Source organism: Schistocerca gregaria, chromosome 4, assembly GCF_023897955.1.
Source record: "Schistocerca gregaria isolate iqSchGreg1 chromosome 4, iqSchGreg1.2, whole genome shotgun sequence".
Classification (NCBI taxonomy): domain Eukaryota; kingdom Metazoa; phylum Arthropoda; class Insecta; order Orthoptera; family Acrididae; genus Schistocerca; species Schistocerca gregaria.
Window position 1 is genome coordinate 442,222,603 of NC_064923.1, and position 13,771 is coordinate 442,236,373.

The 13,771-nt window shown below is 38.4% G+C and overlaps 1 protein-coding gene across 3 annotated transcripts in view; it reads right to left on the reverse strand.

Annotated features, from left to right (window-relative positions):
* The window catches only part of LOC126365812 (arginine--tRNA ligase, cytoplasmic), a 141,410-nt gene that overhangs the window by 47,404 nt on the left and 80,235 nt on the right, over positions 1–13,771 (reverse strand). For all 3 annotated transcript variants that reach the window (XM_050008403.1, XM_050008402.1, XM_050008404.1), the window contains 2 exons: positions 9,432–9,536; positions 100–281 (listed from right to left, as the gene is read on the reverse strand). In XM_050008403.1, the coding sequence (XP_049864360.1) occupies positions 100–281; positions 9,432–9,536 (287 nt within the window). The remainder of the gene's footprint in view (positions 1–99; positions 282–9,431; positions 9,537–13,771) is intronic.

A 13,771-nucleotide genomic window follows, 5' to 3' on the forward strand; every position in this document is an offset into this window, starting at 1 on the left:
CCTACAGCCATTACTGGTGTGCTATTTTGCACTTCCTGACAGTCTCATTTTTTAGACATCAGTTATACACTATGGAAAAATAAATAAGTTTTCACAAACCTGTCCAGCATCAGTAACATATATGATCCAGTCAGCTTTCTCTTCCTCAATACGTTGTTTAATACAAGCAATATCTGATGTGTCATAAGTAAATCCTCCATCTGATTTCACAACTGTTAGTGGAATAGCATCTTTCTCTAGGCCCCACATAATTTTTCTCCCTTCATCTTCCTCCAGAAAACCTGTACAAAAGATGCATAAACAAATTCTGTTGCACTATGTTTGGACTGCATTTTAAGACTAACCATTCACGAACGTATAGAAATAGCTCAATAAGAATAAACAATTAATTAAAATATTGTCATCATAAAACACACACACACACACACACACACACACACACACACACACACACACACGTACCATCTGTTCCTCTTAATGTGTAACTACACAATTTGCACATAAAGTGGAGATAGGGTCAATGTTCTTACAAAACACAATATTCCATATTTATATACAATTAGTGTACGTTCACTGCAGAGTTTGGATAACTTTTTTGCACAATGAATAAAGAATTTATCTGAACCATTTTTGATTTACACAAATAAAAAACATTTATTAATCATTTGTGAATAGAAAGGGTCTATAAACAGGAAACAATTTTCACATAAAAAACATTAATTCCTGCAATTCATTATTTAAAAAATAAATGTACACTTTGTTGCTTTTAGTTTTCAGAAAAATCCATTTTTATAACAACTCGTCAGGAAGTTCCTTCAATTACGAATGGTTTGTCACTGTCATTTATGAAGAAACATACAAAAGAGGATAGCAATGTGTTATACTACCCAAAAACTGCCCTTGTTTAAAGGTAATAATCGAAGATCTTCAAATCATGTTATCCTTCAACAAAAAAATTGAGAAATCCTTAATTGTGCTCTAGTTCCTGGCAAATAAATTAATTTTGGTTTATGTCAGTTTCATCTTAACAAATCTGTTCCAAAGCTGAAAAATGAGTTTTCTTTTTCTATTAACTTCACAGATTGATTCACTTTCAAAACAGATAAGTGCTTTAAGAACTCGGGGAGTTGCTATTGTAAAGACAAGAGAACAGATATAGTAACAGATACCTGTTAAGCAGCATCTAACAGAACACTATACAGTTCTATCAACATCTTAATAAAAATATAGCTTAGCATTAATTTCAAAATTCACCTTGATTATTATATCATAAATAACGAAAGACGAAGAAAAACTACGCATGTTTAAAAGAAAAGTACTCTAAAGTTTTTGGTTGCATAATGTAATCTTAGACTTGCTTCTTTTGCAAACCACACCCAAACTGCCTTGATAGGGTCATCCTCATTTCTCATATTGGTTGGTCACAGTCATTAAAGATCAGCACTTTGCCTACAGGGGATGACACAGCTCATTGTTTTAAGAGTTGTTCCATAGCAGTTGCTACTGCAATTTGAGACCAGCCTGGGGTATCAGTCTGTTTTTAGTGCCTCAGTAAAGTAAATATTATGTGGTCTTTGCTTAAGAGTGTGTGGCATTCAGCCTTTAAAGGAAGTATGTTTCTATAACCTACTAGTGCAAAACCTGCTGTCCACTGACATACATACATTCAATAGAGCACCTCTTTTTGTCTCACTGGCTACAACCAAGTCCATCTTCTCCATTCGGCAAGCCATCGAGTTTCCACCATAACCTCCCAAGGGGCTCTTCCCTGGAGCTAGCAGCTGAACCAAGGATTTTATTTATTTTATTTAGAAATGTGTAAGGCCTCTTTGTTCTGACTTGTGAGAAGCATGAACAGTACCCTGTCGGCAAGCGGTACACATTGCCTCTTGTGATTTATGATGCACTTAAAACCTGTCATTGATGTGTACCAATATGTACGCAGCTCACCAGTCAAAGTGCCCTTTCTCTTTTTTTGGGTTTCCAATAACGGTGTTCCTGTGCCCAAGCTAAATCTCTGTGCACTATACAGACTGGTTGTCTGAAAAATTTATTGGCAATAAAGTTCTATGTGGTGCCAAACTATGGTGCAAAACCAGCCATGTAGGTACCACTATGGCAAATTAGTGGCACAAAACAACAACACAAAATGGATATAACAAACTGAGAAAAACACATACCCGGTGGAGGGGCCATAGGTATGTCAACAGCAATTCATAAGTCAAAGATTATTTTAAAGGGTTTCAGCAGTAATACTATTGCTTGACTACAGCTTCACCAAAGTGGTCCTACACCTAGCAGCCCATCTGATTAACATTAGTCCACAACACTTTACTCAATGGAGACAAATGTGTGACTGTAAAAACATATATTACATAAAGGAGTCAATATTCTCAACTATATCAAATTTATTGTTATAAATTTTTATGAGTGTGGCACAACATTAAGACATAGAAAAACTTACATTCCATAAGATGAGGTCACTTTGATATTTTGAAGAAAACTGTGGCATTGATATCTAAATAAATCACACAATTTAGTGTCTTGGTTATATTTTATTTGCACAAATAATCAGTTTTGGCTTTACAGTCATCAGATTTTAGAAGGCAGCAATGTGCAGCTGTTAACTGAACTGACTAATACTGCCAGGCCTTTTGTGAGCTGCAATTTTATTATTTTCAAAGCAGTTTGCACACACAAATTTGGTAAGTCATGCTGAATTAGCCAACACAATAGGCCATGGGAGGAATGCAGTGATTTCCTTTACCCGAAACTTTTATCTAAGTAGCTGTTTGTGTGTGGGAGAGTTAATGATGAACCCTGGGAATAAAAAATACTTTGGTGGCATTCCTTCAAATTTTAGAGAAACAGTCAAACACTTTGTTGCAGTAGTTGTAAAATTATAATATTTCTTTTGCTTCATTCAGAGACGAAATTACAATCCATTTCCCAAACACTCCTCCTCATGTTTGCTTTGTAGAAGTGTTATCAAACTGTCATCATGTAACCATATAACAGTGTTTTCCTTGATGATGCCGATGAAGAAAGATATGTGCATAACATTCCCTCCACTGCTTGTTATTTTGTGGCAGTTCACAAGGTTATATAGTATTCCAATGTCTCTTTTATGGGGGAGGGAACAGAGCAGTTAAAAAGGATGTAACATAAAATAAGTACATCTCATACATAACAAAAACTGTAATCTATTGTCTTTTCCAGTTATAGAACAACAAATAGAGTTTTAAGCTGCCTTCAACCCAATGTTGGTTTGAACATTCCTAGATACGGGTCCTACTCGAGGTGGTATAGCCTTTCCTACCTCAGAATTCTGAAACAACTCATCCAGACAGTTGTAGGGACACCTACAGTACAGTTTAAGGTGGAATATGAACCATAGTGCAACTTGGCATTTTTCTTACATATAAATCATTGGCAGAGCCACTGAGCCAAACACTATTTTGAAATTTGACATAACAATACACATAGTAACAAAACATATTTTTAAGAATATGTAAATACTTTCAACATATAATAAATGTAGTTACTGATTGTAAACAACTAGTTGCAATGTGTAATCTCATTTCTGTAGAATTTGGGTTAATTAACAATATACACTCCTGGAAATTGAAATAAGAGCACTGTGAATTCATTGTCCCAGGAAGGGGAAACTTTATTGACACATTCCTGGTGTCAGATACATCACATGATCGCACTGACAGAACCACAGGCACATAGATACAGGCAACAGAGCATGCACAATGTCGGCACTAGTACAGTGTATATCCACCTTTCGCAGCAATGCAGGCTGCTATTCTCCCATGGAGACGATCGTAGAGATGCTGGATGTAGTCCTGTGGAACGGCTTGCCATGCCATTTCCACCTGGCGCCTCAGTTGGACCAGCGTTCGTGCTGGACGTGCAGACCGCGTGAGACGACGCTTCATCCAGTCCCAAACATGCTCAATGGGGGACAGATCCGGAGATCTTGCTGGCCAGGGTAGTTGACTTACACCTTCCAGAGCACATTAGGTGGCATGGGATACATGCGGACGTGCATTGTCCTGCTGGAACAGCAAGTTCCCTTGGCAACAACATCGATGTACTGTGGAGACCTCACGCCCCACGTGTTGAGCAATTCGGCGGTACGTCCACCCGGCCTCCCGCATACCCACTATACGCCCTCGCTCAAAGTCCGTCAACTGCACATACGGTTCACGTCCACGCTGTCGCGGCATGCTACCAGTGTTAAAGACTGTGATGGAGCTCCGTATGCCACGGCAAACTGGCTGACACTGACAGCGGCGGTGCACAAATGCTGCGCAGCTAGCGCCATTCGACGGCCAACACCACGGTTCCTGGTGTGTCCGCTGTGCCGTGCGTGTGATCATTGCTTGTACAGCCCTCTCGCAGTGTCCGGAGCAAGTATGGTGGGTCTGACACAACGGTGTCAATGTGTTCTTTTTTCCATTTCCAGGAGTGTATGCTGTTAGATTCTGGTATTGGGTGCGCGAAAGTTGAAGGTCCGCCGCAGCAAGTGGATCACAATGGACAATTGAGGGCGGTATCTCTGCACTCGCCTAGTGAGTGCGGCACAGTTTTATCACATGAATACATCGGTCAATGGTGTCCCCCACAGCAGGTATAAATACCACTGCCTCTCGACTGCTCAGTCAGCTGTGTACTTCGTCTGATAGCATTCGTTACAGTCTCCACGATACTACTGTCTACCCATCGACGACCTCGCTTTGGTATTGGTTTTCCTCTTTGGTCTCAATTTGGATTGTGGCTCGTACTTGACCTGCTGACAAAGTTGTGACAAAGGTTTGTTGCACGCTGTTGTTGCATAAGCTGCTATTGATTTGCTCTTGTGGTGTCGGGTCCATCGTTTGCTCAGCCCGACTGATCAACTCCGGTCTGGGTTCATGCGATCTTCTGGCCTTGCATCATAACCATTTCTCTCCTGTTTTCTGACATGTGCACCGGTATCCGGCTACTTGCAGATGTAGCACAAACAATGTACGGTTCAGATTTTTTGGCAGATTCTTCACAAAGACCATCTGTTAAGTCATGAAATGTTTTTATAAAATTACATCATGGTGTATCTTTAATTCAAAGAGTATATAAGGCAATAAATGACACCATTATTATAAATAGTTGAGAAGATTATTTCAGGGAATGATTAATATTCACATACAACTGGACTTAGCTTAGTTGATTAATACTGAGAAAAACTAAATTCAGTACAATCTAAAAGTTTAAAAAGAATTGGCCAGGTGCAAGCAGGACTCAATCTGAAGGTTCCATACAAACTTAATTATTTATGTAGACAGTTCATCCTTCTCAGGAACTGAGAATCTCAAGGATTTTTGAACTGAGAGACTCGAGGATTTTTTAACTGAGAATCTCGAGGATTTTTGAACTGAGAATCTCGAGGATTTCTGCCTGTTATCGACATTGATATTGGCTAGATCTTGATCTCAGGAATTCACAACTTCTGAGAACATTTTCATTTTAAGCCTTAAGTCAAATAACAAATGACACACACACACGACTGCAGTCTCTGGCTGCTGTAGTGGCGTCAGCTTATTTGTGACAGACTTTTTGTTGTGCATATCTGGGACTCAGCATCTCCACTATATGGTTAGTTGCAACTTTCCTTTTCATAAAATTGTTACATTCCATCCTGGATTTTCCATTGTTTAAATGGCAAAAGCAATATTATGTGTGTGGTATAATTACAAATTAACAGTTTTCTGATTTTTTCCCCTTTACTTTTAACCCTAGGACGCATAAGGGGAGGGGGTGGGGTGTTCTTTGAACCCACAATTTTTTATGTCCCCTGTTTTTGCCCAAGTAACTTTCATACTACATATTCCCTTTGAGTTATTGTTTGTTGGTTATTTTATTAAACGTTAGTGTCAATATACTATCTATCCCCTCACTTTACATATATGAGATGGTGGTGTTCCTATATAGAAATCAACATACACTAGACACTTTTCATTTTGACTACAACTACAGCACTCCCAGAGATAACTTCAAACTTCCAACACATCGTTTAAAACTTTATGCCCAAACACCAGAGTATATGGGGTTAAAAATTTTCAATCAAATAGAAGGCAGTAATATATTTAAAATGGAGATTGGTTCACTGAAAAGATTGCTCTTTACAGTTCTGGTGGAAAAGTGTTATTATTCAGTCGATGAATTCATTGAGGACAGCTTCACAATCTGTACAAAGGGATTGTATTACATGTATTATTTTATGTACATGTGAAGCTGTAACTTAGAAATGAAAAATATAATGTAAACTTTTGTATTTCTCTTAAAAAAGTGAAAGAAGTTTATTCAGTAAACGTTGACATGTCTCCTGTACATCAAATCAAATGATTTGAAAATTGTACATAATGAGATGAATAAAACACATATCACAATATATTTTATAGAAAATTCCTGTTTTGAAAGAAAAAATAAACAAACTTATTATGGGTCCAACAAACCCCACCGCCCCCCTTAGGCTTCCATGCTATAGAAAATTTCCCTTATTAGGATTTCGTATTTCCCATCTCTACAACAATGCAAGTTAGTTTCTTGTTGGTTGGTATTCATGATATTCACAACAATTGGTTTACTTTCAGAGGAAGTGATTGTTGATGTCAGTCAGCTGTTATTTATCTTGTAAACTTGCAACGAGTTAGTGCATTCCCAACACGTAGGCCTCCAGTAACTCTGGTGGCCTACACAGCAAAAACTAAATCAAGTAAAAACTTAATGATGTTGTCAACAATGCACCAAGAAGATAAAGGCACTGTAGGAGGAGAGAAGAATAAAACTGAGATAAATGCATATTATAATTCCACTAAAGATGGAATTGATACCATTGATCAAATGGCGCGTATGTACACCTGCAAGTGGGAAACAGAGATGGCCTCTATCTGTATTTTACTCTCTCATCGACATTTGTGCTATCGACGCAACCACTATGTTCATCCAGCAACATCCAAGATGAAATGAAAAGAAACACAACAAACGGAAACTTTATCTTCTGCAAGCTAGGATGGAACTAGTGAAATTGCAGGTAGAAGAAAGACGTCCCAATGCAAGAGGGTTATCTAACAAACTTATTTAATACCTATGGGCTCGCCGGAACCCCCCCCCCCCCCCCCTTAGGCATCCAAGTTAGAAAAAAAAGGCTTGGCCATCCTAGGGTTAATGTGAAATCTTCCTTCTTGCCAAATTTCGTGAGTCTATGTCAGTGGGAAGTACCAACAGGCTTTAATGAGTGAGTTTTACAGTATCAAAATATGGGACATAAATGGCCATGTACTTTTATTGCACCGACTTAGAAGCTAACATGTGCTACACCGACATGGGAATAAAGACCTTAGTATGTGACATGAAACTTGATACGTCAAACTTGTTCCAGAGAAAAAGGCATCTTAACAAATGGACAAGCAGACAGTCCGATGAGAAGTGACAAAAAAATTTCTTTCTCAGGTGATATAATTACAAATTAACAATTTTATGATTTTTCCCTTTTACTGCGAAACTTTGCTTTTTTGCCAAGTTTTATGATTCTAGGTAAATGCGAAGTACCCTACAAATTTGATGAGTGAGTTCGTGAGTATCAAAATATGTAACATAAATGGCCATATCTTTTGACTGCACTGACTTAGAAGTTTCAATTTTTCACAATGCCAAGGGACTGTAGACCTTAGTATGTGAGAAAAAGGGTTTTAAAAGTTGGACAGACAGACAGACAAGAAAGAGAAACCATTAAGGGTTTTGTATATACCGATTTGTGTATGGAACCATAAAAAAAGATCAGCATATTGTGCAATGAATATCGTGGCTCCCGTTGTTTGCACAGTTATATACCAAAACAGATTCACACAAATTTGCACAACAGTTATACGCTACTGGCCATTAAAATTGCTACACCAAGAAGAAATGCAGATGATAAACGGGTATTCATTGGAGAAGTATATTATACTAGTACTGACATGTGATTACATTTTCACGCAATTTGGGTGCATAGATCCTGAGAAATCAGTACCCAGAACAACCACCTCTGGCCGTAATAACGGCCTTGATACGCCTGCACGTTGAGAGCTTGGATGGCGTGTACAGGTTCACCTGCCCATGCAGCTTCAACACGATACCACAGATTATCAACAGTAGTGACTGATGTATTGTGATGAGCCAGTTTCTCGGCCACCATTGACCAGACGTTTTCAATTGGTGAGAGATCTGGAGAATGTGCTGGCCAGGGCAGCAGTCGAACATTTTCTGTATCCAGAAAGGCCCGTACAGGACCTGCAACATGCGGTCGTGCATTATCCTGCTGAAATGTAGGGTTTCGCACGGATCGAATGAAGGGTAGAGCCATGGGTCGTAACACATCTGAAATATAACTTCCACTGTTCAAAGTGCCATCAATGCGAACAAGAGGTGACCGAGAGGTGTAACCAATGGCACCCCATACCATCAAGCCGGGTGATACACCAGTATGGTGACGACGAATATACGCTTCCAATGTGGGTTCATCGCGATGTCGCCAAACACTGATGTGACCATCATGACGCTGTAAACAGAACCTGGATTCATCCGAAAAAAATGATGCTTTGCCATTTGTCCACCATGTTCGTTGTTGAGTACACCATTGTAGGCGCACCTGTTGGTGATGCAGCGTCAAGGATAACCACTGCCATGGTCACCGGCCCAATGGTCCATGCTGCTGCAAATGTCGTCGAACTCTTCGTGCAGATGGTTGTTGTCTTGCAAACGTCTCCATCTGTTGATTCAGGGATCGAGATGAGGCTGCAAGATTCGTTACAGCCATGCAGATAAAATGCCTGTCATCTCGACTGCAAGTGATACGAGGCCATTGGGATCCAGCATGGTGTTCCATATTACCCTCCTGAACCCACCGATTCCATATTCTGCTAACAGTCATTGGATATCGACCTACGCGAGCAGCAATGTCATGATACGAATAACCGCAATCGCGATAGGCTACGATCCGACCTTTATCAAAGTCGGAAATGTGATGGTACATATTTCTCCTCCTTACACGAGGTATCACAACAACATTTCACCAGGCAATGCCGATCAACTGCTGTTTGTGTATGAAAAATCGGTTAGAAACTTTCCTAATGTCAGCACGTTGTAGGTGTTGCCACTGGTGCCAGCCTTGTGTGAATGCTCTGAAAAGCTAATCATTTGCATATCACAGCATCTTCTTCCTGTCGGTTAAATTTCGCGTCTGTAGCACGTCATCTTCGTGGTGTAGCAATTTTAATGGCCAGTAGTGAACAACTGTTTATTGCAAATATTGACATCATTCTTCAATGAATTTTTAATACTGACAGAAGCACAAAATGGACACTTATTTTGTTAAACATATTTTTTTTCACTGGCAAACCACATACCTTTCTCATCCAATTCCTTCACAACAGCCTCCATTCTTGACTGGTAGAAGGACTCTCCCCGCTCCTCCAGTTTTATTTCCAATCTATCGTACACCTTTTGGAACTCTGCAAAAAAACGATAATAGTACAGGCTAAGACACTTTAATCTTTAATAGGAAAGCAGTGTAGGATAAGATTGATTCCGCTGTCCCAAACAGTATGGAAAATTTTTTTTATAAAACTAGCCTCTCACAGCACATTAAAAATATTCTTGGAAGTACTTAGTTTGACACTTTAATGCCTCTAAATATGTAGTACTTACACTGTGAAGATGTCATATAAAAACCACTCAAATAAAACCATGTCATCATGATGAACAAGATGATGATGATGATGATGATGATGATGATGATGATGATGATGATGATGATGATATGATATATTACAAAGCACAATCATTCCATGTCAAATTACCTAATTTCAGAACATTTTCCAGCTTGATCATCACGAATTTCAATGAAATCTTAAGTGAATGTTTGAACATTTCACTGATGAACAGTGGTAAAGTTTAACAGTTGAAGCAGTACTGACTGGGATGTAGTCTCTTGCTTAACTCCATGTGCAACATTGTGTAGAGCCAGTGTGAATCTCTGGTGTCTTAGATCTGTTACATATCGGACAATATTTTGTTGAAAGAAACGAAATTCAGCCATCTTGTACAACTCTAACATTTTCTTAAGAATAATAATTATTTTGTTATTATTTTGAGCTTCTCCTCATTACAGAGTCTTATCTCCAACATAATAATTTACCCGGAAATTACAATACAAACAGTAAACATTCTTAAACTATATTTTCAAAATATTCCACCAGGTGTTTCGATCTTGTGTGTCCTCTTCCTCTGCGCCCATTCTTCTTATTGTGTGCTGTACATTTTGGAGCCAGGTGGTCATATGTCATTTTCTTCTTCTCCCCTCCGGTTCCCACTCCAGTATCAATTTTGGTATTCTGGTTTTCTCCATTCGTTGTACATGCCCGTACTGTAATTTCTTCCTATCTATTATGTCACATATTCTTTCTTTTATTTCCATCCTCCTCATCATTTCGGTGTTCCTTACCTTTTCTTTCCTGGAGACTCTTGGCGATGTTCTGCAGAAGTCCATCTCTAGAGCTTGTAATTTTTAATAATGAAAAGAATTTTATGAACCGAATTTAGCCACAAAATTTTACACAAAAAAGCCCAAAAAATCAAAGCATGCCTTTGTGTATTTCAGTGACGAAAGGCATGAAGAATGCAACATACTGACATATCAATAGAATAAAATGATGCACTGATATAACTTCTGCATACCCAAGGCCTGGATCATTCATTTTATTGCCTAGAAAGATTGTATGCTTTTTGAGCACCAGAACATCATCTCATTTCCATGTTCTCTGTTCCTTCAATATCATCACCTGGCTGACAGTATTAATTTCCAGAAGACGAGCAGCAGAAAGTAACTAAAAAATTTTGAAAAATGTAAACTGCAATACTGAGAAGTTTAAAACCAAAACTGAAATAAAATTTTGATTGTCCTGAGATACTCCTATGGATTGCGAAATGAGGATACGGTACTTACTTAGCAAATGGCTTCGAAAGCAGGCAAGTAACACCATAAGGCATTTGACCTTCAATTAAAAAACCAGATTACAGGCTCTGGGACCTGAGTGAAGACACCCCTCTATGGCTGGTGTTTCACAGCTACCTGGCAATACCCCTATGGTGATGGGGTTGCCAGTTCCTGTTCTTGAACAGGCAGTAATAATCTATCTTAGATCAACGCAATATAGCGAGACATTACTTGTAAATTTAAAAACAAATGTCACAAGCAACAGTACACAGACAACAGGTTGCTGGAATGTAGCAGCTGCCATGGCACATTCCCTCAAAGTTGTCCATCATTTCAGGTATTGTTAGCACACTTTAAAAAATCAAACTTGATTTCCTGAATGATTCAAAACATGCTGTTTCCAAATTAAATTAGTCTGATATCAATTACGCAAAAGATTTTCTAAGAGCACAATGAATGTTGGAAATTTTAAACACTGTTCAGGGTGGCTAAAAGTACGCTTTTTCGAATGAGACTGGTTTTGAAGCTTTTACAGAAAATAGTATTTTAAAAGAAGTGTCAAATATACACTGTTTTCATCTTCTCTTTTTGGTGAATTTTCGGATTATTGGAAAAGAGTAGGTGAAAGAAATTTTGTATTCCACATCCTTGTGCTACCGAGATACTGTGTATTGTGTTACAGGCTCAGGGTGAGTTTATTCTTTGAGCTGTAAGAATCCAAAGCTTAAATTTTTCTTCATATCACAAGTTTTGCATCCAACTTTCATTAAAATTATCTAGCATTTGTTAGTCGAATTTGGATAATCAAAAGTACATTTTAGGTGGTTAAAACTAGGGTCTTTCAAATGTGCCCAGTTTGGAAAGCTTTATAGAACTTAAGTTTCTTGTAAAATCAGGTCCAAAGTGCCACATTTTCACTTCTTTACAAAATCTTCAATTTACACTTAATTTACTCAGTATTGGAATGTGGTACATAAATGAAACATTATATCACATAACCTTGTCTTAGTAGACTACTACACATCAAGGTTCACACCTTTAGTCCCTGAGATATAAGAAGCCAAATACTGAAATTTTTTTGGTTGGTGAATTTTTTGGGTGAATTTGTATAAAATTTTCTGGCTGAATATGACTCATAAAATTCTTTTCATTGTTATTCTTAAGAAAATGCATACAGTTGTAAAAAGTGGCTATACTCCATTTTTTTCAACAAATACTGCCACAGACATAAAAGTTCAAAGTCGTCAGAATCTCATGTTTACACTGCACAAAGTTTTGAGTCAAACCAGTAAATGTATCTTGGCCAGTATTGCTTCAACAAATGTTAAACTTTACCAATGTTCATCTCAGACGTGTGCGTAATTTCAAATAAAATATGATCAAACTCTATTACATACACGAAATGTATTTACAGTTGCAAATGATCACAATGAAAATTTGTGCTGGACTGCTTATTGCGAGCGGTCTCCTTACCACTTCATTTGGCAACTGGAGCATGATTCATGGCTAGACTCACACTTCCATATGTCATCAACCACGTGTCTCACACCTGTACTTGTACATTCATTACATACATTCCTGTACTTGTATATTCATTATGTATATTCTTGTACAGGGGAAGCATTTTACTTGAATGTCACTTGCCCGATGTTGGCGGGTACATACAATATCACATTGCCTATATTATTCCAAATTACAATGCAATCTTGCTTTGGACATGCATGTATGTCCAAAGGAATAGGCACTGTGGCGACTACAGCCATTATGAAATACATGGAATGTATTCACAACAGTGAGTATGGACAACCATCAGATGTGTAATGAAATGAGGACAATGAAAATTTTAGCCAGACCTGGACTTGAAGCAATATTTCATGCTTATCGTGAGTGGTTGCCTTACCATTTGGCCACCTGAGCAAAACACATGGCCAGACCCAAACTTCCACATGTGTGTCTACAACCTGTACTCGTACATTCATTATGTATATTCCTGTACATGGGAGACATTTTACTTGTGAATGCATTTCCTGTATTTCATAACGGTTGTAGTCGCCACAGTTCCTGTTCCTTCAGACATTCATGCACATCCGGAGAAACACTGCATCATCGTTCGGAATAACACAGGCACTGCAATATCGCATTGTATTGTAGAAATCCATTATGGTCAAACAGGAAGGCCTACGTGAGTTGATATGGAATGACCCAGTATTTTACAATGAAGTTACAATAAACAATGCCTAGGGAATGAATTAAGTTGTTCGCTATATTTCAATGTCTTAACAGTGTAAACTTGCTTACGGTATTTATTCGAATCTAAGCCGCACTCGAATCTAAGCCGCACCTGAGATATGAGACTCGAAATCAAGGAAAAAAAAATTTCCCGAATTGAAGCCGCACCTGAAATTCAAGGGGAGAGAGAAGTTTTGGCCGCACTTCCAAATCAAAACAAAGTTGGTCAGTTGTAATACAAGACACAATTTCGGTCGAATGAATGACGATACAGCTACAATAGTTTGGTTCGAGTCATAAGGTTAGCAGTTAAGCTTTACCAGGTAGCCATTGCCATGCGTCCGGTGCTCCATCCGTATTTATACGGGTACCCTTCCTTTTGCACATGCTTCGTCTGGTTTAAATCGTTTGTTTATTTTGCTTTGATCTGATAAAGTGTTGTTTTCTTTGTTATAGGTGTTTACGTCACTCTAAGCTGAAAATGCATTACTGAACTACGTCATGCATTGTTTGTCGCATTCT